Below are 26352 nucleotides of genomic sequence, written 5' to 3' on the forward strand. Positions count from 1 at the left end.
GTTGAAGAAATGACAGGTCCTCTATTTAAAAGTCAACACAAGCAAGTTTCCATGATGATCACAGACTGTCATTTGGTGATAAGGTTTGAAAAGTTTTCACATCACAAGCTATCCTGTGGGTGATTTTCTGATCCATGAGGCAGAAAGATGGCCCATCCCCCCACAAGCCCGTAGGAAGAAAAGGCAGCCAGAAACTGATTATTTTAATTTTTTTTTTTTTTAAAAGAGGCAAAGCCAACATTCCACGTACAGGTCCTCTTCTCATTCCACTGCCATATATCAGAATTATAAATCTTATATACATGTAATACCAGCAAGGAAGACCATCAGGCAGGAGAAGAGGCGCGGACAGTTCATTGGCCTGCACTTGGGGTCACTGTAGGAAAAGTCCCGTACATTGTTTGTGCAAAGAAGTACAGAAGTCTGGAAGGGGGTGTCGATATCACCCACAGGGCCACCGTCACTGAACGCCTTCCTCTTCTACATAGGTGGAGGGGAACCAGCCAATCTGTTCAGAGAAACTACAGTGAGATCACATGATTGGACTTTGTAGGCAAACCAACACACCACACATGTATTATACAATAAGCTTAGGATACATTTCTGTTTATCTGTACCGGTTTCCCTTGGGACAGCAGTGTTGTTTGCACTAGATGTGCATCATTGGGGTTCAAGTATACAGTGAATATAAAACCAAATAAAAACTATTTTGAACTAGGCTGAAAACAGTTATATAACTAAACTTCATGTTTCCTGTGCCAGTGATTGTTGAAACAAGCTCCAACTGTCTGTTTCTGTTCTTACTTTTCCATTTGTTTCTCCTTTCCACCACCCCTGGTCTCCTCCCATCCGACTGTAGATTTTCACAACGTCTCCTTCTCGTAGAGACAGCTCTCGCATGTCCCTGGCAGCAAAGTTGTACCTCGCAACTGCGGTCCCTATGGGACGTGGCGTGAACACTGTGGAGAGGGACAGGAAATGTTACAATACCAGCAAGGCCAAGCAACAGAATCAGTAGATATTTAGCCCTCATTCACATCTACAATGTAGGTGCGCTTAGGGATTCCTGGGTCAGGAACTAGCGATTTCCTGCAGCAGGAATCCCAAATCTACCATTTACAAGCAGCAGTTGTTACCCATGCTAGGTAATGATCGGGTGACAGAGGTTGCATTTGAAAGCAGCAGAACACTGGCCCAGCGCATGTAATACAATTATATGCAGTTAGGAATGAATCACTATCCGTGAATGCATTGATCGTGTATCCAGGGATAGTGATTGATACCTAACTGTATGTAATCATATCACATAACATGCGGTGTGCCACCGGTCTGCTGCTGTCACCCAATCATTAACTTGTAAACTGCAGATTTGGGATTCCTGCTGCAGGGGTCCCTAATCCCACCTAAACTTACAGGTGTGAATGGCGGCTCTAGCCAATACAGTGTTCTAATGGGGGAACAGTTATAGTTTATCCCAGACAGCTACCTGTATTGAATGTAGGTTGTTGGGGTTAATAGGCGCTACTTGATTTCTCTTGTTGTAATTCATGTTTGGTGGATGATGATGATACAGATCTGATTGTAGGTGACAATGAGGTCAGAGATGAAACCATTACTGAAGACACCCGGTGTGTAGCCAGATCCCTGACTTCTCTCTGCAGGGGAGCTGCACTATATATATATATATAACAACAGGTTAACTTTAATAGCAGCTCCTCCAGCAGCATATATATATATATATATATAAATTCTAAGCTGCATAGAGGAGGGCACTGTACATGCACTGTAGATGGTGTCCACCAGCATTCATTGGTTTCTCTAATGTATAGAACACATTTTCTCTGCCGGTTTTTATTTCTCCACATAAAAGGTGAAGTCAGTCACATGTCCCATACCTGCAGGAAACACTGAGACATGAGTGGCAGGAAAGGCGGTTTTATTTAAAGTAAAACTCCAGCCAAAAACATTTTTTTAAATCTTTTATAACATTTGTGAATAACCGTCAGGATTTGTATTGCTGTCTGTCTACAAAGGATCGTACCTCCCTAAAGCATATTATTAATATTTGTTTAACACTTTTCCTGGAGCTTAGCTTTAAGCCAAAAGTAAAGCATGTTTTTTTCTTATTTTTGATTGGGCCAGCTACATTACCTCTAATGTTGGATTTATTACATCTGAAGTGCTGCTGGGGGATTCTAGAAAATCTTAGTTGGCTTCATGACCTATTTCCTGTCAGCTCTGAGCTTTTCGGCTCTGCTGCTGGGACTTTCCGTCTGGTACAGTGCAGCGACACTCCCCGTCACCCATTCATAAAAGGTTATGAAGGGAAATGATCAAAACTGGAGCAGCTGTGCATGCCAACCAATTAGCTTCTCTATTTAATTTTAAAATCTTTGCTGAACAAACTGAAGACAGAAGCGGATTGGTTGCTGTGCACAGCTGCTGCAGATTGTGTCTGCTCCAGATTTTGATAAATTCCCCTCTTAGTATTCTGTTCATAGAATACAAGGCATTCTTTCATTGGACATAGGAAGAGGAGAGGTGGATGGACAAAGGAAGAGGAGAGGTGGATGAACAACAGGAACGCCCCTTGCCCAATCACAAAATGACTTGTATTCTGTGAATAGTATGCAAGAGGTTTTATGAATGGGTGAGAGTAAACAATGCCATCCCATTGGGAGACACATTTGATGATAGGTGGCCTAGGTTATACTGCTGCCTAGGTTACCTATCTTGAAGCCATGTGTCTCAATGCAAGATAGATACACTACTTTAAATGAACACTGGTCAAAATATTAAACAAAATCAATTTTTAGGTATTTTTGTCTGTAGATTACATAGAAGATCAAAAAAAAATTTGCAACACAATATTGCCAAAATTAAGCCAGTTAAGTTAAAGATGAGAAAGAATGGCTAGTGTGCATGTTTATGGATATGAGAGGGTTAGTATGGATTTAATCTTGCATAACTCTGGGATATGGAGGATGGGAAGGATAGATAGAGGGGGGGGGAAAAGTCTGAACAGGTGGGAAAGAGATGACAGATGGTCATGTACAGGATGCTTTATAGTTAAGTAACTTGATTCTACAACAGTGCTTCCCCATTGTATCAGATTGTTCTATTTAATCTCCCATGGCAATGGAAAGAAAGGCCATTGGTTCTAGTAAAAGTTACAGATGGTGCTAATACAACCACAATTCTTCCATAAAATGGTACATTTTCTCAGTTTGAACATTGCCTATGTTTTCTATTGGGAATACAATTTGGGTTTATGAGATTTGCAAATCATTGCATTTTGTTTTTAGGCAGATTTTACAGTGTCCCAACTTTTTGGAAATTGGGGTTATACAAGTCATTAAGTTAGAGTTGCCTGAAGGTGAAAAAGAGGCGGTGTTAGACTTTTTCATTAGTTAGTATTCAAATAGACCTACTTGTGATGGTATATACTTTAATATGATGAGGCAAAGAGCTATGGGCTAGAGTACCCAACTGTGGACTTGCTAAATGTTGATATTTGGCTACGGTAGGGCAATGTACACCACGATTCATGTTACTACATACGCCTCTTACACCTGAAACATTTACACTTGCAGCAATGCCAGCAAACAAAGAACCAACCTAGTTCTAGAACTCTAACTACATAGCTGCTGTGGTGCAGCAGTAATTACTACTCAAGTAAATTGTCCAATCTTTTTGCACTTTGCTATAAAGTGGCTAATACCATAAAGAAGTGTGTGTATGCTCAAATGTCAGACTTCATCAGGAGTGGTACACCTCAACCACTCCTGAGGATGTCTGACGAAACACGTACAGGTAGGCAGGTACATGATGATGTCACTATTCGTTATGCGAGTGGCGCATGTTGGCCGACAAGGCTATTTTTCATCACACTACTGTGAGTGGTTTTAGACTTGTTTCATTATATGCGTTTCAATGATACTGCACTATATGAGCTTTGTTGCGGTTTCCTCCCTTTGCGCTGTTGAGATTTACGAGTGGAGCTATAGGAAGGTGGGAGAGTATGTCCAGGGGAATTCTGTCACCAGGAACTATAAGCGCTGTATGGCTGCTACACCATAGTGATCAGTTACTGATGGTGAGTTTATTGAATCTAGATCCATGTACGGAAAAAGGGATTTGGAGACACGTTTGAAACAACGGATTTTCATTGCACTAGAGCACATTAGGATTGTGATATGTATGAATAACGGACTCCAACACCTTGACTTTGTGTTCATTAATCATGGATCCAATATAATAAAGTGCTGGTATCCAAGCGCCTGTGTTTGCATATAGGCACTTTTCTGTTATTTCACTGCATCATATGCTAGGATAGATCATGTGATATGAATGTGTATATTTATGATTTATTCACTGGGAATTATTTATTGACTTGACTCTTGGCATACACAATCACTTCATTAAAAAGGGTTTTTAGGTCGTGGTATTTGTACCCACTTTTTAGTGTAGCGTAAAAAGATTGGACAATGCCAACAAACAGCCACAAGATGGTGCTGTCCACTACACAGCAGGCATGTCACATTTAACCCTTTCGCTGCCAAGGACGTACGTCGTACGGAGCTACAAAAGTGCTTCCAGCTGGCCAGCTCAGTACGTCGTACGGACCTGATTATTCCAGTTTCCCAACAAATGAAATTACCTGTATAAATTGGTCCCATCTTCAGTAGTTATACCTTTTGGGGGACCACAGTTATGGTCACCTGACCAATGAGCGCTCACCCTTTGCAAGCATTATGTCATATACACAGTACCAGGCTGCAAGGCTGTGTATTGAATGTACATCGGCTGCAGCAGGGGGAATGGTGGTTCCCCCCAAAAGATATGACTACTAGGGAAGGGGTAAGAGGGGACCGATTTTGGGGGGTAATTTCAGATTTTCACATTTGCTGGAAAACTGGAATTACCCTTTACAAGTATTTTCCTTAATATGATTTAGTCAGTTGGGCTAATTTTATTGTAATACTCTCAATGTACAAAATAAATAATGGGGGGAAAAATACAATATATTATATATATATATTTTAAATTGCAATTAGTTATGTGTCCCCCTCAGTGGGATTACTGAACCCCACTTGCAGATTTAGTTTGCTCGTTATTAGAGTCTGACATGCTTGCTTTAAAACAGTATTACAGATCATATGGTAACAGATCAGTCATTGTAGTGTCTTCAAAACAGCCACTCGGAGGTGCTGTTTTTATTAGGAGAAATGCAGTACCTGACCAGAAGGGAGTGGACGGATTCTGACAAGGGAAGTTGTGGCCCTGAGGACTGAGAAAAGAAAAGTTGTAGGAAGCACAGGAAGCTGCAAAGAGTTCAGAGAAAATATAAAAGGTAGAAGAACAGAAAGCAGTAAACAAAAAAACAAAAAAATAAGTCAAGTCTTCAGATTAGAGCATCAGGAAAGGGTTAAAGGATGAGCACTGTGCATTACGCCAACATTGAGTTCTATGGCGGCTGTTTTAGAAGTGATCAGGTTGGTTTTCTTGTCCTCATCCAGTAGAGACATGTGCCACTAAACATACCATCTCTGGCCCAGTCTCATCAACCTCATGTTTCCCTATTTATGTATATTCCGAAAACAGTATATGAGAGTACAATGTCACCAGTGGAATAATATATGACAGATAATTATTTCTACTTCTTTCCAGAGACATTGCTATGAAGTGTATAGATTGGATATATCATTTCATAACAAGCAAGGCTATGCGTCCTAACATTAAGGGCTTGTACACACCAAGTGCAGAACGCATCAAAAATGCATCCAATGTATTCCAATGGGATTTTGGGCTCTAGTTCACACCACAGCGTTCAGTTCCAGAGCATGTGGGGAAAACTGCAGAATGCCTTATTTTTTCTGCTCTGGAACGCACCAAAACAAATGCAAACACCCAGAACACACTGAAAGCCCATTTCAGGCTATAAAAAAAAAAAAATATATATATATTTTTTTTTTTAAAGCAAACCGGAACGAGTCAAAAACGCGGCAGAACGCACTGCATGTGCAGAAACTCATGCAGGTCCGGATTTGGTGTGAACAAGCCCTGAATCATTACATACATGTATCATAAACAATTTCTAGCGTTTCCCTTTTTGGAACATGACACATTTATCCTAAACTGTATACAGTAAATCTATTTTACCAGTGTTCAGGAAACAGGTCCAATTGCTCCCTCGGCAGCACTCCCCATGGCACTTTTGTTAGAACACTTTGTCTGGCAAATGACAAGCAGCTACAACAGCAAGTCACACAATGTCTGCACTGCCAGCAGGGTCGGGAAGAATCTCTCATGGTTCTCAGACTGAACTAGGAGAACAATCCCTGGAGCTGTAATTCTGAACATTATAAAATGTAAACCTGACCAGCCTACACTTCTCTTCATCATCTAGTCAGAGAGTCTCCTCTGTTACAGAAAGTGTGGCCCCCCCTCAGCCTCATGGTGGACAGCCACACTTACCTGGGGATTTGGGTGAACTGCGGGAGCCAGTGCGGAGTTTGTAGGGGTATTTTAATGTTGTGTCCAGCTGCTTGAAGCTTTCTTTTAGGGAATGGTTCTCATAATATTCCACCAGTTCCTGGAAATACCAAAAACAACCCGTTAAAGTTTAGACAGAAGAAATAGTCAGCTGCATGCCTAGCAGAATAGCAAAGGCACTGCAGCCTCCTGTCACATGACTGTGCAATAGAAACCCTTTCTCTCATTGACCAGTGCTAGACTGAGCTGAGAGAGAAGGCGGTGCTGGAACCAGGGAGCACAGTTTTACAGGCCCAGAGACAGGGATACCAGCAACTAGGGATGCATCAGTGCAGAGTATTTGGGCAGGTACTGTACTCGCCCAAATGCTCTGATGCCTAGACCGATACTTAAGCTTCCGGTATCAGGAAGCCGCCTCCATGCTTCCTCGTCACTTGTGACAAGGGAGCACGGAGCCAGCTTCCTGGCCAATCAGAAAGCCAGGCAGCGTGTAATGACTCCCTGCCTAGCTTCCTGATTGGCCGGGAAGCTGGCCAATCAGAAAGCCAGATGGCGATTCATTACATGCCTCGTCAAAGCATGGAGCCGGCTTTCTGGCCAATCAGGAAGCCGGGCGCCGTGTAATGACGCATTGCCCGCCTTCCTGATTGGCCAGCTTTTCGACCAGTCGGGAAGCCGGGCAATGCAGTATTACACGTTGCCCAGCTTCCTGAATGGCCAGAAAGCCAGCTCCATGCTTTGACGAGGGAGCATGAAGACGGCTTCCCTGCTAAATCGGGAAGCTGGGTGGCGAGTCTTTACACGCCCCTTGGCTTCCTTAATGGGACTTCCGTCATCAGTGTTCGGTATCGGCGAGTACCGTAAAAAATTTTGTACTCGATACAGAAAAACCAGTATCCGTACCAGCAACCATTGAGATTTACCTGACACCGCAGCCAGACCAATGCCAGGAGATCTCAATCAACAAAATGAACATCTACTTACCAATAAACTTTCAAACTTCTTGGCTTCTGTGATGTGGATCCAGCTGTCTTTCTCCACAACCTTGATGTGTTTCACTTCATCATTAAATCTGAAAGATTATTATTGGACGGTACATTAAATGTTGTGTGGTGTGCGGTTGAGAATGAAATAATAATATACACCTAGAATCCATTTTTGTTTTCCAGCCAAGTCATTGAGTTTAATTGAGTTGTGGGATGCTCAATGCTTTCTTGGTCATTTTTATTAGGAAGCGACAAACACAAGGTGAACCGGTTATATGCAGACTACAATGGACACTGATTGGCAGGTGTAGTGAGCGGGATGTACGGGTAGCATTCGGTAGGTATAGTTAGCGGGATGTTCAGGCAGCGTTCGGCGGGTACAGTGAGTGGGATGTACGGGAAGCGTTCGGTAGGTATAGTGAGTGCGATGTACGGGCAGCTTTCAGCGGGTGCAGTTAGCTGGATGTTCAGGCAGCGTTCGGCGGGTGCAGTGAGCGGGATGTTCAGGCAGCGTTCGGCGGGTGCAGTGAGCGGGATGTACGGGCAGCGTTCGGCGGGTGCAGTGAGCGGGATGTTCAGGCAGCGTTCGGCGGGTGCAGTGAGCGGGATGTTCAGGCAGCGTTCGGCGGGTGCAGTGAGCGGGATGTACGGGTAGCGTTCAGCGGGATGTTCAGGCAGCATGCCGGGGGTGCAGTTAGCGGGATGTTCAGGCAGCATGCGGCGGGTGCAGTGAGCAGGATGTACGGGTAGCGTTCAGCGGGTGCAGTGAGCGGGATGTATGGGTAGTGTTCGGCAGAAGCAGTGAGGGGGATGTGCGGGCAGCGTTCGGTGGATGTATGGACAGTAACTGGCAAGTGCGAGGAGCTGTAAGGGCACTAATGTGTAAAACACATCTCTGTCCCTGGAGCCCAAGCAATCCTCGGACAATGTTGGCCTGCTCATAGCTTGTTACTGTGTACATACATTTTGCTAAGCTGTATAATCTAAGGAATTAGAAATAAATTACTTGATACTGATGGCAAATCGTTCTGCTTCGGCTGACCTCTCCCGGATAAGGTACGTTCCGCTAACATGGGCCTTTAGGAGATTGTCGGCCTGCGGCCGTTCTACATTTCCTGCAAACCTAGAACAACAGACATCCAGTAAAAATGGCGCAGAAGCAGCCCGCTGCAGGGAGCATTGTGAAGTGATTTCGTACTTACCAGGGAAATTTACTGTAGTCCGGGCGGCTTATCGGCTGTGATAGAACACAAACACTAATCAGAAGTCTGTTTAATGTAAATTGTTTCACAATATAATACTTAGTCATGTCAGCTCCCTCCAGCTGAGACTCTCAGAAAATGTTACATGAAGGTGACTTTGTCTTCAAAAAGAATTGCTGTTATTTTCCTTTTGTCCACAATTATTTGCTTTTGCGTCTGGCCTCTCTAACAAACTTTTTCCCATCTTTGTGATCTAATCACAGTGTGTACAGGACAAGTATAGTGGCTTGGGTCACCCTAGCCCAGGGGTGGCAAACTCAAATTTATCGGGGGCCGCATCAGCAGTATGGTTACCCTCAAAGGGCCGGTTGTATAGGACTATGCATCTACTCTTTATTATCATAAATAGTTGCCTCTGCATTCAGTTGCTACTGGTTTTAATAATAATTTAAGTAATAACTAGCCTTGAAAACATCCACAAGAACCTGACTGTCACAACTAGTCATGCATGGTACAGCTCATAGCAGACTCAGGAAAGCAGCCGAATGTGCAGATGAATACAATTTTGATACAGAAGGTGTATGATAGGCACTTAATTACACAAAAAAAGATTTGGACCTCAGAACATTGAGCTGCTTGTGATTACAGTGGGTGAAGCAACCGTATTATGACACTTACCCCAACAGGACATGGTTTAACCGAAGAGCTGGGAAAATAGCCCGATTTTTTAGTCAGTAGTAAGCGCCCCTGTGAGGACAAGACAGACACCTTTCAGTTGCCAGCTCTACCAATAGCAGATTTACTCCTAAGTAAACGTGCACCTACCTCCCACCACGAGGAATCTGGGTCACCCCTCAGCAGCTCAATCACCTCTCCAGTCTGAAATGTTAACACTGGCTTCCCCGGAGGGGCGGGGTTTCCATAGTAGTTCTGGGTGGCCACCATTTTGGGTCCTGACAATAAAAAAAAAGTTTTTTAAAGTGTAGGATGTATTTTTTCATGCACAGAGGTATATTGCCAGCTCCCGGGCTGGCAAACAAAACATTCCTCAATGGAGAAGGCCTGTAGGTGAACTAGGTGGCCCTTCTAAATTGCCTAGCATTGTTTCACTTCAAAACAGCAGGAAAAAACAATTAATGGTCATTTAAATGTGGACAGAACTGTGGACTCACCAGATAGCGCGATTACAGGATCCTATGAGGAGAGACAAACAAAATTAGGATGTTAAAGTCTGTTTACAAAATGAGAAACCTTAAACTTTAGCCAAATCCACCTTTCTATTCTGTATTATTAAAGGTGTGACAGCTCCAATCACTGCTTGACTACACTTCCCATGATGCTCCATCATCTGTGCTACTGAAGTTCACGGAATTCTGTGTGAATTATGAAACGGAGCAGAGAACACTACAGACTGACTAATAATAACCTGCCTTGTGTAATGACTGCTTCTTAAGACTGTGCCAACTGCAAGGGTGAGGATTCATCTGGTGATATAAAGGGCAATGTTCTCAAACACTACTTAGGTGGTACATTTGCAGTTTATGTTATCTAGCAGCAGTGTTTGTGAAGCAGGTTTCTGAATTGTGTAATGTGCCAACCTCAAGCTGAAGAAAGACAAACAGCAGGGGATTTAAACTGGGGTGAGTGACAACATGAAAACCCAAATGCTGCCAAAGCTGGAATCTTTATCTTTTACCTACAAAAAGGCATGAGAGAGCTGTAAACGAAGACCCCCCTTTTTGGCTGACTGAGCATCCTGGGAATTGTAGTTCAAAATAAAGTTGAAGATTTCCAGCCCCAATAAGAACAATAATTAGGAGTGTCCAGTCATTAAGAAAAAAGATTAAGGAGCCCACAAAATGCCCAGAGAAGACAAAGAACAGGATTGATTGGTCAAGTTAGAAACTCAATCATGGAAGCTATGAATGGATTATCTTAACAACTCCCATCTACCCACCTGATCTGCCGCTGGGGCATTTGGAGAGAAAATGGGCGAAGCCTATGTGACAACATACAACAATGTCTGATTACCTTCTTCCAAAGACATTTCATTATCTGATTAGAAGTAACACAGTTGATATACCAGCGAGTGCTGAGCGCACTGAAGTCACCGAACCACGGTGTACTCAACACGGGACAGAAACCCGGAGACTATCACTGGGCAATTATTAGTGTTATAAGGAGAACCTTGTTCATCTCAACACACCAAGACAGATACAGACTCAATCACAGGGACTTCTCCGTTACATATTCGGCCAACCTCACAGTCTTTAAAAGGTACAAAATAAATAATAAATGCACACGTCTTCATAAAAGAAAAATGGGCATCGATTTATTTTTTTTGCATTGGAGCCAGTTAAGGATTGCAACTGCGATCAGTGGATCATGGGTGCTATGGTCTGGCTCCTGCAGATTCTTCATCCCATCCCGAGGTACAGACATTTAGTAACATGGACTGGAGAAAGAAATAAGAACTACAAACCCCTCTGCCGCTGTGGCTGATGGGAAGTTTTGCCATTCACAGATCCTGTCAAATGATCTGTGAATAAATGACATGACTTTGTAGCCAAAGCCACAAACAGCTGCGCCAAATTCAAAAAAGAGCAGCAGCCTGCGGGGAGAAGAGCTCTGCAATTCAGGTAAGTGTAACATTAAACATGGTCCCAAAGGAAATCTTAGCCTGGCGAAGGCACAAAGATAATTAAAGATACTGAAGAACTTAGTGCCAGCATTCACTCATTGGGTGGGGCACACTGGGACTTATAGTTCCTCACCATCTATAGGGTGCAGGTAGGTCAGAATGTTCTTACTGTATATAGATGTGAAGTGACTTACAGGATGATATCTTACCATGTCATCACTGGAACCTGAGTGGGGAGAGAACACAAAAGGATTATTGCAAAGTTGTTAGAACCTATGTCTTTACATCCCAGAATCCTCCAGGCTGACATGTCTCTGCCACTTTTCTGAGCGCTTTCAATTACATAACCCCAGCAATATATTTTATTTCCCCAGAAAGAAGGCGTACTGACAGCAGAAACCGCTCCAATATGACCATAGTAAGTAACTAGAAGAAAGGCTTAAAGGTGAGCTCCACATAACTAAAGCTACAGATGAATCACACATCCAGGAACTGTAAAGTCATATTCATAACATGCTCCACACATTAGCCTTTGGGCAAGCTTCCTCTGGGCTCTCTCCCTCCTTTAACACACCAGAGTTCCTTCTTTGCTCACTAATCAGCTTACACAGTAACCCCCTCCCACTGAAAGCCTTTCAGCTGGTGTGTGGCAGCTTAGTACATATGTAGACTTATAGGGATACCATATACTGAGACTCACCCATTTTACACGGATGGATTGTCTCAAGGCACTCTTTGTGTACACCGACCCCACACTTAGAGCAGTAGTAGCCCTGGTAGAACGTGCCCCTGTCAGAGAAACAAAAGTACGTCAGATTTTACAAAGTGCATTTGACATGCAATGGAACTAGCAGCAAGCAAATTGTTCTTGCAAACCAGTTAAATCCACAAATCACAATTTTTTGATTCTCCCAAATAGAAAACGCTTTGTCCATTCTGCATGAAATTACAAATCAGTGAACCCTCAATTATCACAGGCTACAATGCTGACTGCGCAACCCACCTCAGAAACATTTTACAGGCCTTACAGCTGCTTGTCTTGTCAAAGGTGAACATCTGGAAGCTGTGATGGTTTGCATTGGCTTTCTCTGGCTTGATGTTTGACCTAAAAAACACAAAAATGGCAGACCAGGCAACGGAGTCAGCTGATCAAATTAGAAGAAACAAAGGCTTGGTTGTGGCACCAGGATGAGGATAGCTCCCAGTGCCAGTCTGTGTTTTACTATATGGCTGCTGCCTCCTGTTCAAATGGTCCACTTTAAATAAGGAAAGACCTGCTGACATGACCCAGGTACATTGTATCTTGTATAGGAGGATATGACTGGCTGATCTCATATAAAGGCATGGAAGCCGATTGGCTGCTGCCAGCTATGGGTCCTATCACATTGTTATATCAAAAGATTTCATATCTAAGTTCATCTTTATGACAGTCTGGACTGTATCAGCATCAGAGAATATGATAAAACATATCAAAAATATGATGAGAGAAGATGTTGGCTTGTCTGATGTTTTATGATGTTATCAGGTATGTACCACTGCCTGCTGCACAGGGTAAGGCACCAGGAGAGCACACAGCTGTCGCGGTGTCAATAGGCTTTGGACCTGTTTAAGGTACTTCTGAGATCCTCCAGAATGTATTGCCAGGTGCATTTAGCCTACAGTTGACCTTCTGACCCGCATTTAACCTGCTTCAAGCACGCTTTTGTATTCCTATAGACTTGTATGCGAATGCAAAAACTCGTCAACACAGACCTCAAAGCTAGCCATGCACTGCTCGCATTTCTGCCCTGTCCTGTTGATTTAGCCAAATTTCAAGCTGTATGGGTCCCTTTTGGCACCACTCTGTTTGATAAAAGTGGATTTTTCAGTAAACTTTTGTCAAAGGAGCCAGTCTGTAAATGTTTGTCCAAACAGTGACTTCAGCCAATCAGCTGCGGGTGTCAGCTGACAGAATACAATAGCCAGCAGGGAAGATTCCTCCATCCACATGTTTAGTGTGGATGGAGGAACGGAGCGTTCAAAAAAATACCAAGTGTATGGTGTACTTTGGTCTACCAACAGGGCCCGGACCTTAGACTAACACTAGACTAGACTTAGACTAACACTAACACTAAGTAAGAGAAGCAGTAAAGATCAGTCACTGTGTGGAATTACAATGAAGAAAGCAGAACCTGCTTATGTACCGAGGATGGCTAATCCCCTGGTGTCTAATGCACGGAGATAAACAGACCGAGACTGAGTTGTGGAGGCAAATCACATAATGTCATACATTGCCATTTCGAACTGCTCCATCCACTTCCTCTTCATGTCATCCGTCTTGCAGAAGAACTGGAAGCCCTGCTTCCCTTGTAGGTGTACCAAGAAGAAGCCGTATGACCACTGCAGGGAGGGTGAGAAAGCAGAGATGGGCTGACATCTACATAAACCTCTCCAAAGACATGAAACACAAAGCAACTATGGTAAAGTTGTGTGTGTGTGCGTGCGTGCGCGTGCGAGACAAATCAGGAATGTATTAGTGCAAACAACAGCGATGGTATTATTTTTTATTTTTTTATCATCATAAAGAAGTCCTTGAGCACCAGTCCAGTAACTTTACATATGTGACCATCAGTGTGCTGCGAACAGGATGAAACATTTCCTCTGTCGTCGGTCAGAATGTACATTGTAACTTCACAGCAAGTCAAAAGGAGAGCAGCAGCACTGACAGGCGAATCAAATGTTTGTAAAGTTACCCAAGAACTGCACAGACACTGGGATTTACATAACTGTGTCATCTCTGAGCCAGAATCACGATACAGTTCATATACGCATCGCACTGAGAACCCCTGTTCCATCAGATAAGAGGTGGGTGCAACGGATGTCAACGGGTAGCTCCCATTAAAGTATACAAGTAGAAAGATGGACACCGGCACTCTAAGGCAAGAACGTCTATTCACGTACATGTTGCATAGTCAAACATTAAGTACAACGTTTCGGGGTCTCACAGGATGCCCGACGAAGGGGATCCTGTGAGACCCAGAAACGTTGTACTTGGTGTTAGACTATGCAACATGTACGTGAATAAATAGACGTACTTGACTTGCCTTGGAGTGCCGATGTCCATCTTTCTACTTGTATCTCTGAGCCAATATCCTAGCCCAGCAAGTATATTCTGACCCTAGATGATGCCTGAACAAAGATGATGCCATCCTCAGGAGTAAACAAAGCATCACCAGAGGGAACTGTGATCTCTGTGAGAGGCAATAAATACATGTAATGTTCATTTTAGGAACGGTGAATATGGACCAGAATCCACTGCTATTAACTAATCAAGATAATTTGGTGTTTAATCCACAGAAAGCATTGACACTATCTTACCATCTTGCCATGTAACTTGCGGACGCATAAAGAGACCAGAAAGAAAGAAGCATTAACATTGTATATAAACACAGGGACAGGCCTGAAAGATGGCCAATTTCATTCAAAAGATTTATACTGGTTTAGAATATGGCACCACTGACTGACATTAAGTTGAAGCGGTTACTGTCCTTGGGATGGGGCAGAAACTAATGTGCAGATCAGTCCCTGCTACCAGGAAAAGTGCTATGCCTGTGTATGCCCCCTCTACTACATCATGCAGATGGCACAGGGTGAATGCTGAACATTTTCCTAGGTCTCTGCGCTAAATGCGTATAAGCAAGAATAATTTCAGCACAGCTGCAGCATAGTATGTTTTTGGTGGGAAAAAAACAGGAATTTTGACTTGTCTGTAAATTCCTTATCATCTTGGAGTATAGTACAGGACTTGGTCTCACCCATAGGTTATATGCTGCCACCTTCAAGTGACTGGACATTGGGAAACAAAGTTGTTAGGACTGCCCATATAACCCCTCCCACTAAACCTCAATTTTGTTTAGCAAGCAATAAGTCGTGAAACATTTAAAACGGGGTAAGGACCTGTATTCTATATTGTACTCTAAGAAATTAACAGGCAATCTTAATTGTACAGTACAGGATGCAGGACATGTAGTCCTAACCATAGGACATACACACTCAATATAACAGAGGGGTGGGCTACATCGCAACAAATATTACCAGGACCATAGAATTAGGGGCACAACCCTAATACTCATAGCACTTTGCAGGTGAAAATTGGCATCAGAAGGGGCCTGAATGTTCACCTGGTAAAACTTAGCAAATGTGTGAACAGAAGACGGGGGCAGCCTTGTAAATCTGGGAAACAGATGCCTGATGCTAAAAGGCCCAGGAAACAATAACAGACCTGGATAAAGTGCGCCTTAACGGGAAAGGGGGAACCCTATTCTCCAAACAATATGCTTTGGAGATTACTTGTCTAATCCACCTAGCAATGGTGGAACAAGAGACAGGAGGACCCTGTGGGAACCCTGGATAAAGAGGGAATCTAATAGACAAAAAAGTTGCAGCCGAGAGGTAGACTCGCACATCACGTAGCAGATCCAAACGGGAGAGCAATTTCCTTAGGGTGTTTTGTAGCAGGACAAATGAAAGGAAGGACAAAGTCCTGGTTAAGGTGGAAAGCGGCAGGAAGGGTTCCTACAGAACAAACAAAAAACCACTAATAAGATCTCCGATAACCTGGAGACTCAATGATCTGATGAAAACAAGGAAGGCAACCTTGCCAAATAGATAAGCTAAGGGAATATATCTGATGGGCTAAAAAGGGACCTCTGAGAGGCCAACAGAACAAGGCTGAGATCCCACGGTGTCACAGGAGAGCATATCTGTGGAGCTATGTGAGCAACACCTCGCACAAAAGGCTGAGAGGCAAGTGGCCTCTGGAAGAGGCTACCCAAGGCCGAGATTTGCCCCTTGATGGTGCTCAAGGCTAAACTTTCATTCAGACCTAAATGGAGAAAAGACAGGATATGCCCCAAGGAGTACTTCCTTGGATGAAACTTCCTGTCCTTCCTTTAAAGATGTTGAAGTACCATGTCTTCCTGGGCCAGTCCAGCGAGATGAGAATAACTTGAATGCCCTTTACCTTAAGGGGGAAAGGCATAGATCAAGTTGAACTGGTCTTGCTTAGTCACCGGGGCATCCACTGCAAGAGCTTGAGGATCCCTGGTCCTGCCAACAAATCAGTCCAGTTTGTAGTTGAATCTGGATGCCAGAAGGTCCACGTCCAGCATTCCCCACCTATGACATAGGTCTTTAAATACCTTAGGGTGGAGGGACCATTCTATGGAATCCAGACGTTGATGACCGAGAAAGTACGTCTGCCAAATTTCCACGCCTCAAAGGCTGACAGGGCTGGAATGTGAAGTTCTGCCGAGGTGAGAATCAGGTCTGCTTACTTTTAAGTTGCGCAACTTCTGGTGCCTCCCTGATGATTTATGTAAACTACTGCTGTGGCATTGTCTGAATGAATTGGGTAATCCAACAATTGAGTGATTCAGTGTTAGAGGGACAGCAGAATTACCCGGAGTTACAGAATGCTGATGTGAAGGACAAGGTTCCCTCGACGACAAGTCTCCTGGACTGTTAAAGTATCCAGGACTCCCTCAATCCAGGATTTCCCAGACTCCAGTGTAGAGTTTCAAATCCATTACATCAAGGTATGGCTTTGCTAGTCAGACACATAGGATGATCCAAATGATCTGCTCGACACAAGCTGCCAAAATGCTGAGTTGTAGTGGCCTGGAGTGATGGGGCTGCCTCAAAAGGAGGCCATTGTCAGACCCAGGACCCTAATGCAAAAGTGAATTGAGGGCTGCTTCTTGGACCAAAGGTTCCAAGCGAGCAATTGGAGACATAAGCTTCTCCTAAAGTAGAAATACTCAGGTTAGCACCGTGTCTAAGACTAGGCCCAGATACTCCAGTTGACGAGACGGATTCAACGCAAATATCGAGAAATTAATGTTCCATCCGAAGCTATGAAGAGCAGTCATGAGGTTGTCCAGATATCCCACAATGTGAATGTCTTTAGATTGTAGCAAAGCAAGAACAGGAGCCAATACCTTGATGAAGACCCGAGGTGTTGTGGACAAGCCAAAAGGAAGACCAACAAACTGAAAATGATGTTCACCCACAGCAAAACCAAAAAATGTAAAAAGCATTGATGCAGATGAAAAGGTGAATACGTGGTAAGCATCCTTGAAGTCTATTAAGGCCAGGTTCCCTGCATGCAATTTCTGCACCCAAAAGAATTTGAGAGTCATTAGATCCAAGACTGAGTGAATGTCTCCCCTTGCCTTGGGAACCGTAAACAACTTTGTTTGCCAGTGTCCAATCACATGAAGCTGGTAGCATATAACCCATGACTGGGACTAAGTAGTGTTTTCTATACTGTACGATTAAAGTACAATCTCTATAAAGCCTTCTTTTCTGTGCATTTTAGAACATCTGCATTGAGGAAAATCTCCTATTGTCTCTCTACTTTACACAATGCTAAAACACATAAAATGCACATTTAAAATTTGTACTAGAACAAAAAGACACATGCCTGAATGGGCCTGTACGGTATCACAGCAAATGTAGGTCAGCAACAGAGAGGCAGAGCCAGCTGTCGAGCCGGTAGTGGGGTGGATCCTTCCTGGCTGCAGTGCGTCTCTGCGCTGTCAGCATATAGTGGCCAATAGCCTGCTATATGCCGAGTTTTGGGTCACAGGAGGACATTAGTATATGTCCTCCTGTGACACTAAAGAGGACTATGGCACAAAAAGGTTGAGCCATAGCTTTCTTTCAAAGCGATCCAGGAAGCACTAAATGATACCTACTGTGCCACCCCTGGGTGATTTGTTAAGGTAAGGAGCAGTGATAAGTTCTATTATTCAGCCATAAGGACTTTAGAGAAACTAAAATGCTCTGCCAGCCTCTCATCTGCAAATGTGATGATGCAGAGCGGATTAAAAGCTCACCCAGATGAATTACCTTCCTCATGTCTTTGTTGTTCATGGGGTCGTCTGTCATTTTATGTGACAGCAGTTCAATGATTTCCTTCAGCTCATAGTTGTCCCCTTTTCGCTTACACACAATGACGACTTTATCAAACAGGAACAGATATCTGATGGGGAGAGAAGACAGCAAAGGATAGGCAGCAGTTCAAAGGCAAATCCTGCAAAACAGCTACAAATAAAGATGAAACACACCATTTTACCAGCCAAAAGACTTAAAAAGTAATGCTCATTTGATCCTCCAGCACCGCTGTGCTGCCTGGAGGGGGACAACATTTTTACACACTGCAGTTCTGCAGGCTCCACACACAACCAGCATCCTCCAGCCTGTTATTGGAAACATACTAGTGAAGCCCACACTCAAATGTTGTCCTCCCGTAAGTACATCCCCCTCTCACCCATCAGTCGCTGAGTTTTCGCATCACAATTGTAATAAAGCACTTAGAGCGTCATAGCATCATTCCTATAATACCAGCAAGGGACTCCCAAAATATATAAAAATCCAGAAACTGCTAGAGCTTGTCCTCTCTGGCTTCTATTTGGGCCCCCTTCCACAACCATCTGACCTCACCTGTCCTGCTTCGCTTGGTTGACCATTGATCGGACTTTAAGTTCTCCATCTATCTTTGGTCTTCCAAACTCTTCCAATTTTACTTGCTGTTGGAACAAAAATAAATAAATGAATGAGTCTGTCACACCAAAACAAAATCGGATGTGAAAACATTTGTGCACCATAAGAAGCTCAATGAATGCAGATGTGTGTACTGAGCATCCAGCTTCTAGTGTTCGAGGTGGCTGTGAGACAGAAGGGGACCCACCGGGTAAGCTATGAAAATGAATGGGATAGTACCAAACCACCCAGCCAGATGCTACAGTCCGGGTTTATTAAACACTGCCCATTCGAAATGATTACTTCAATGAGCATTTATATTCAGGTATTGAGGGGAGTACAGTCCTTCCAGGCACCACAGGGAGAGAGACCAATGGCTCCAACAGTCACTTCATGTACAAAGACTCACCAAGTTTTCTATGGAATTCTGAAACTCGCTAATCTTCTTCAGGGTCTCTTTGTCCCTTTTTACTTCATTAATGTACAGGGCTAGATCCTAAAAAAAAAAAAAATTAATGAAGATGAAAATCAAAACTTGCAAAACACAACAAGACTGATAACAAAATGCTTCTCAGCACTCCTTGTATTATAGATTTGGAAAGGGACAGTGGAAGGTCTTGGCTAGTGCCTCTCTCTTGGCTGATACATCCCGCTGCTCAGGAATGTACTGAATCTAAATCTTCCAGCACTGCAGATAATACAAACTTAGCAAGATCCCAACTGACAGAGATACAGTACAAATTCCACGTTATCCTTGTTAGATAAAGTTTTTATACTGAGTGCTGAGTTTAATAAAGCAAGTTTTGTTTCATATTTTAGGTGACGTCTGTGTCGGCAGACTTTGCTGCCAGCTTGAAGGGTTAAACCTCCGACACCCCTCTTTGGTAAAAGTACATCCCGGCTCTTTGAGCTGCCAGAATCCAGCATGGCAGATTATGAGCGATCACATGACCTCTTTAGTGCATATTAATTTTTTTAAATTATTATTGGTATTGATATAAAGCGCCGACAATTTACGCAGTGCTTTACACCAGGGATAGCCAAACTGCAGCCCTGCTGCATGAGGCTTTGCAAGATTCTCACAGCCACAGACATGACTCCCGGAGAGAATGCTTCATGGGATTTGTAGTTTCACCACAGCTGGAGGGCCGGAGTTTGGCCATCCCAGCATGTCTTTGGAGTGTGGGAGGAAATCGGAGTGCCCGGAGGAACCCCTCGCAACCACAGGGAGAACATGCAAACTCCTTGTAGATAGTGACCTGGCCGAGATTTGAACCAGGGATCCCGAGTGCTACAAGGCAAAAGCGCTAACCACTACATCATTGCCATGTCTTCTGTGCATCCTCCAGCTGCTAAAACCAGACAGAAAATTGCATGGAAAAGGAGAATAATGGATTGACAAACTGGCCATACTATGCGCGAATTTCAAGCAAGTCTTTCCGACTTGGCCAAAATTTGAACAGTGTGGCCCTGTGCACACCCCTACGTTCTACAAAATTTGAATTGTTTAAATAACAGGTGAACACTGCCCGGCTGAACAGTGACTGCAGCCAATCAGCTGCAATCAGTGTACAGGTATTCCGACAGCGGCACACTCGCCACTGTCAGAATACAATAGCATGGCGGGGGAAGGATTCCTCCAGCCATGTTGTTTAGCATGGATGGAGGAATCAAGTGTAATGTATGGCCAGCCTTACTTTAATGTTTTTAAAAAAACCTTGTTTGTAGAGTGTGAAATGACATATGTACATAGAGATAGCAAAATGTGCTTGTTGCTTTTAGAAACTGCTTCCTGCTTGTGCCTTGATAAATCTCTTATCTTATTGTTAGGCCCCATTCACACCTGACCGTTTTGTAGCGCGTTCTACGCTCCACGAACGCTCTACAAAACGGTCCAAAATATAAATAGCATTACAGTCAATGGTCTCGTTCCCACCTGTCCGTATTTCCGCCCGTCCCGAACGCACTACAAAACGGCCCACGCCTGAAAAGGTCCCGGGACTACTTTGGGCCGTTTTGTAGGGCGTTTTCCATTTGGATACTGCCAAGTAGCCTTTGGAATCGCGCGACGGTCGCGCAACTTTTTTACCGCGAATCGCGGTAAAAAAACCGCGTGACGGTTGCGCGACAGACGCGCATATTACAATACGCCTAGGTGTGAATGGGGCCTAAGTCTACCAGACAAGTTCTGTCCGATATTAAACAATTCCCTCTCCACGCTGCATATACAGTCTGTTTCCTGCTTTTGCCTTGCGGATTCTCTTATCTCACTGCAAGCCTACCAAATAGGCTCTGTGTAATAATATGGTTAGTCTCCACAGTCTCTAATGAAGTGAAACAACCAAAACACCCAAGGTATATAGAGACCATGTGATCTAGACTGCCTAGGTTACATGAGGGAAGGCATTATTCATTCACTTTATATACCTACACACACACACACACACACACACACACACTAGGGATGCACAAAGGCTCCCCGTAAACCAGTATCGGTGCATCATTTACATACACATACACTTAAAAAAGGGGAATTAAGGCATGAACTGTAAATAAGTACTCAGACTCACTTTAATAAAGTGTCATAGCATTATCACAAATAATTTGTATTCTTTATCACATGAACACAGCGCATTTCCCAGTTTTGCAGGTCTTTGCAATTGGTCAATTGACATATCAAAGCACATAGGAATTCAGTGATGTATGACGTTGGGCTATGCGCTGAATTTGCAGGTTTGAACAGGGAACAGGAAGCAGATAACTATGTAAAGCCCAGCAGCAGTTATTGACTGTCGGACCGAATCTGGCCATATTCTGTGCATATTTCAGCCAGTTCTCGATGAACCGTTGCTGTCAGAATACAACAGCCCAGCAGGAGACTGGTCCATCCACACTGTTTAGCATCGATAGGGGAATCTGTTATTTTTTTTTTTGCCCCCAGTTTGAAAGGGAAAAAAAACATGTGTATGGTCAGCTCTACTGTGAGGACTGAACAGGGGAGTATTTCCACTCAGGGCCACTGGCATAACGTATTACTTGTACTGGCCTGGGTAGGGGGGAACCATTCTGCTCAGTCACCCCCAGCATTACTGACTCCAAAACAATCTTTAAATGGCTGACATTGTGGATTTGAGAGTCTCTCAGCAATGATACCTGTGATACCATCAATGACACACAATTATGAAATGAGATTATGATGATGTGTTTTACCTGCATGGCTTCCAGAGCCTCTTTCAGTGTTTGTCTCTCTGGACAGTCCGATGAGTGACTGAGAAGTTCCTGTGTAAAGATGACAAGAGAATCAGCTGCTTTATCAGCAAAAAGTACATTTCAGGTGTATGAAATATCTAACTCTTTCTGGTGTGAGACTTCTCTGCAGTAGTTTGTCTCCGTGTCCTTAGCACATTGGTGAACTTTCCCTGCAGTAATTTTGTCTCCAATAATGATGAATTTCCCTGGAGCAGTTTGCGTCTCTGCCCCTCCCACAATAGTGTTTATCAAAACCAAATTTTGAGTAAAAATTCATTCTATATTATTTTCAGTGCACACAAACACTATATAATACCTATTTTTGGCAATATATAAAAGCCAAAGTTGTGTAATGTAAATAGATATCAAACATGTCAAGCTTCAAAATTGCATGAGCCCATGAAATTGTCCATAGGTGTATCGCTCAGACATGTTACCATGGGGGATATATGTATTTGTGCATTGTGTGCTTATGTGGTGTACACTCATACATTGAATTTTCAAGGTTATACACATGTATTACTGTTCAGTATTATATATGCATTTGTGCATTGTGCGTTTATGGTATACATTGAAATCTCAAAGCTTTATATATTTATGTTATTATGGTTCATCATATTATATCATTTATCATTTAATCTGCACCAGTTCAGGTATTTGTAGTTCCATTGGATTTCATCTGAGGGACTCTTGTATGGGAGGACCCTTTTTAATTGCTATGGTTGGGCTGTTGGTATTTGTCTGTATTGGAACTTCATGATCAATTAAAGATGATCTCTGATTCTACCTTCATAAGGCTCAGTTAGTGATACTCAACATGCACGCCGTCCCGACAAAGTCCTATGATGAAACGCGTACACGAGACCCCAGTCTTTACATAGAAGAAGCACATCAGTGCTGTGTTTATATGCGATTTGATCTTTGACTCTTGTGAGTATTTGTAACCTTTTGATAAAGTTTTTTATTCGACATACTGCACTAAGAATGTCCCCATTTATTCCCTTTGAGCTATTTTTGGTCACTATCTGGACCTCCTTTATGAGGAGACCTGAAGTGGAGAAGTCGCGGGTTTTTATATTTATAAAGAGCCGGAGGAGGTTGTGCTTGGTGCTGCTGAACGTCTCCCACAGGGATTGTAGAGAGGCAGACCAACAATTGGATATAACCTAAGCGAGTTTACAAAGGCGATCTGGTGAGTGCGGATCTTTTCTGTTAATAAACATGAAGCACTGAGAAGCACAGAGCACTTTAACTTCACATATGGACATATTGATTTTTTGAAATTACTTATTATTTAATCTCTAAAGGACATTTATCATGACACGTTACACTTTATAGACTGTTGTTTAGACGATTAATTTGGTTTTAATGACATCTATTTCTATACACATGCAATTTGTGTATATCAGGGGATTGCACCAGTGTAATTTGGATTTCATGGTTACTGACATACTAACTTTCCCAAGACCTAAACATTATGCTAAAGTCTTCACTAATTATTAACAATTATGTGACTAGACAGTGGAAACTTTTTTTTTTATTATTCTGAAGCTGTTTCCTACCCTCTACTCTCTTTCCAGGCAATCTTTTAAAATAACAGTTCCAATATAACAAGGCAACCGTTATTTCTGCTTCCTTCAGGGATTCGATAGAGATACAATTGGAATCTATAGACTGATTTTTTTTTTTCTGTGGTGGGTCCCTGCTCTGACCAGTGCTTGATATCGCTTGGGTCAGGCAGTTACCGACAGCTCTAGACATCTGCACTTGTTGCTGAGAGCATTCCTTGCCACCTAACTGAACTGACAGACCAGAGTGTACAGGTGGATAAGAATAATTTTGATGCTTCCCTGAATGCAGGTCATTTGGTAGCTCTTATCAAAGTGACTACTTTATTAATTTGTACAATCATTTGGCAGAAATGCTGTGTGGCCATCTACTCTTTCAGGAGATCTTAGGCCTAGCTTTCCTTCCTAGGAGAAAGACTCTTCAGATACTCTTTGGGTGAGATCATTAAGAATGCAATAGGCAAGAATACTCACCTTCCCCAGGCCCACAAGCCTAAGCTTTCACTGAGAAGAGGCATATCTTTCTTTAGTGCACACAGGTGTACCCAAGAAGGCTCCTCCAAGGTTTCTCACACCAAGCCAAAAAACCCCAACCAGAACCTGGGAGCCCTGGAGTGCCAAGTGCTCAAAATCCACTGACAAGCCTTCATTAGCATAAAGGTCTGCCCCCACCGGCGGACACACAGGGGGGTGGTGGTGGGAAGGCTTGTTTGCTGAATTTGTTTTTTTTTGCTCCACAACCTTTTCTACCTTTATCTGCTTTATATCACCCCTCCCAGTGGGCTTTTTGCTTTAAAGGAGAACTATGAAGTGAGTGATTTTCACTCAACCTCATAGTTCGAGCCGACGTGTGACAATGAAACTGTCACACGTCGCCTCAATAGATCGGGAAGTGAAAGAACACATACCGTCGCTCGCTCACTTCTCGATCATCTTCCTGCAAAGAGCCGTGTCACTCACGGCTCCCTGCAGGGATTCCCCCCCTCCAGCGCTGACTGGAGGAACGGACGGGGGGGCGGGTGCAGCTGTCTCTGCCTCTAGATAGCCAGAGCCCGCTGTCAATCACGCAGCTGGTGTGGATCTGGGTGATAATGTCGGGATCCGTCACGGCTGCGGCGGTCTCAGTATACCGCGAGCTGTAGCTCAAGGTATACTAAGCTTTGGGCCACGGGAGGACGATAGTTTGTTTCCTCCCGTGACCCTTAGGAGAACTATGGGGAAAAACACTTACCCCATAGTTCCCCTTTAAATCTGTGCTTTTCCCCTGAGTGCTCTGTGGCTTTGTTCCAAGCTGTGTACGGATTTGTTTTGGTTATCCCTGATCCCCACTAGGAATTCTTCAGGGTACTTTATTCCAACCAGTTTCCCTAACTAAAAAAAGACAAGTCGAACAGATCTATCTTGCACCTCAAGGCCCTAAACACTTTGGTTTGCACATTGAATCAGTTTGTTCAGTGGTGGCTTCTCTCCACCAAGAATATATATAAACGCTTGATTGCAGTTCTTGCTGCTAAGGGTGGCCCAACTAGTTATTAGGTTTAGGGAGCAAACACTTTTTCACACAGACTGGAGTACCCACGACCAACAGATCTAACACTACCAAATCCCAGAAGATTGAGGAGCCCTAATCCCCTGAAAAGTGTTGGCTAAATTCAAAGTCATAAAAAGTTTCCATGACTTTTTATTCACACATGGTGCTCCTCAACCACCTCCACACATCTATTGGTATCAGAGGAAACTCACCTTGAGCAGGAGGTGATACTTGAGTACTCTCTGCATTGGGATCACCATGAGATCCTGCAGCTTGAACTTGCCATCCTGAACCTTCATGGAACATTCCTCCAAGAGAGGGAAGAAGAAATATATCAGATTTCCTTGATAAGATACAGTGTACTCATTAAGAGGCACAATCAGAGGAAAAGGAAAATTACCGTAGTAACATTTCCAGATCTATGCAACAGTTGTGAATCAGATCTGAAGGTCAATGAGATAACGCTCTGCTTCTGGGAAGAGGCATTTTCTTGGATACTTTTGGCTTCCTCTTCATTAATTACACAAGAACACTGCAGGCATCTCTGGTAAACTTCCTTCCCAAAACAGTTGTAACAGAACACAGCACTTTGCTTCAGAGCAAATATAACATTAAATGGGACTGGAAACACTTTTAAATAAAGTAACTGAAAGCTCTCACACTCCTTTAATAATAGTTCCTAATGATGGAACTGTTTAGATCTCTGAATATAATCTATTGACACTGTTGTTTCTGACAGTAGGAAGGGAGGGGGGAGAAATGCACATCAACCACACCCAGATTAATGTGTTATGTTTGCTGATCCTGTGTTCTCCCCCCCCACAACTAACTGCTACAACATGCTGAGAAAGAAACAAGAGCACACATGTCCTGGTTTTAGAATGATTTCCTGGACATGTGCCTCACTGTCTGAAGCCTGGGAACCCCAAAACAAAAAAATATTATTTTGAGGACAATACTGTTGCTTTCCTTAAATGTATTGGGGTTGTGCTAAGTCACCAGTTTAGCGGCAAAGTGTTTTTGGAGACACAGTGGCAATTCCTTATGATGGCTTACCTCAATTTTGATCTTGACATCTTCCCTCGCACTGATAACCTGGTCCAACGTCTGCTGGGAATATTCAATATGGCTGCAGTACTCACCATATATAAGAAGC

General features: G+C 43.3%; 1 protein-coding gene across 1 annotated transcript; it reads right to left on the reverse strand.

Annotated features, from left to right (window-relative positions):
• Positions 1 to 203: 203 nt before the first annotated feature.
• Positions 204 to 26352, reverse strand: VAV2 (vav guanine nucleotide exchange factor 2; the record flags this gene model as incomplete). Its single annotated transcript, XM_018573935.1, has 21 exons — positions 204 to 508; positions 805 to 959; positions 5238 to 5324; positions 6478 to 6595; positions 7480 to 7567; positions 8488 to 8604; positions 8684 to 8718; positions 9362 to 9430; positions 9509 to 9636; positions 9856 to 9877; positions 11534 to 11550; positions 12025 to 12113; positions 12328 to 12429; positions 13594 to 13703; positions 14682 to 14696; positions 18216 to 18348; positions 18810 to 18895; positions 19258 to 19344; positions 22059 to 22127; positions 25409 to 25504; positions 26253 to 26352. Coding segments are annotated over 21 exons (1771 nt in total), but the record flags the coding sequence as incomplete, so codon positions are not given.

This window comes from Nanorana parkeri, unplaced genomic scaffold, assembly GCF_000935625.1.
Source record: "Nanorana parkeri isolate BGI_ZX_2015 unplaced genomic scaffold, ASM93562v1 scaffold2627, whole genome shotgun sequence".
Lineage (NCBI taxonomy): Eukaryota > Metazoa > Chordata > Amphibia > Anura > Dicroglossidae > Nanorana > Nanorana parkeri.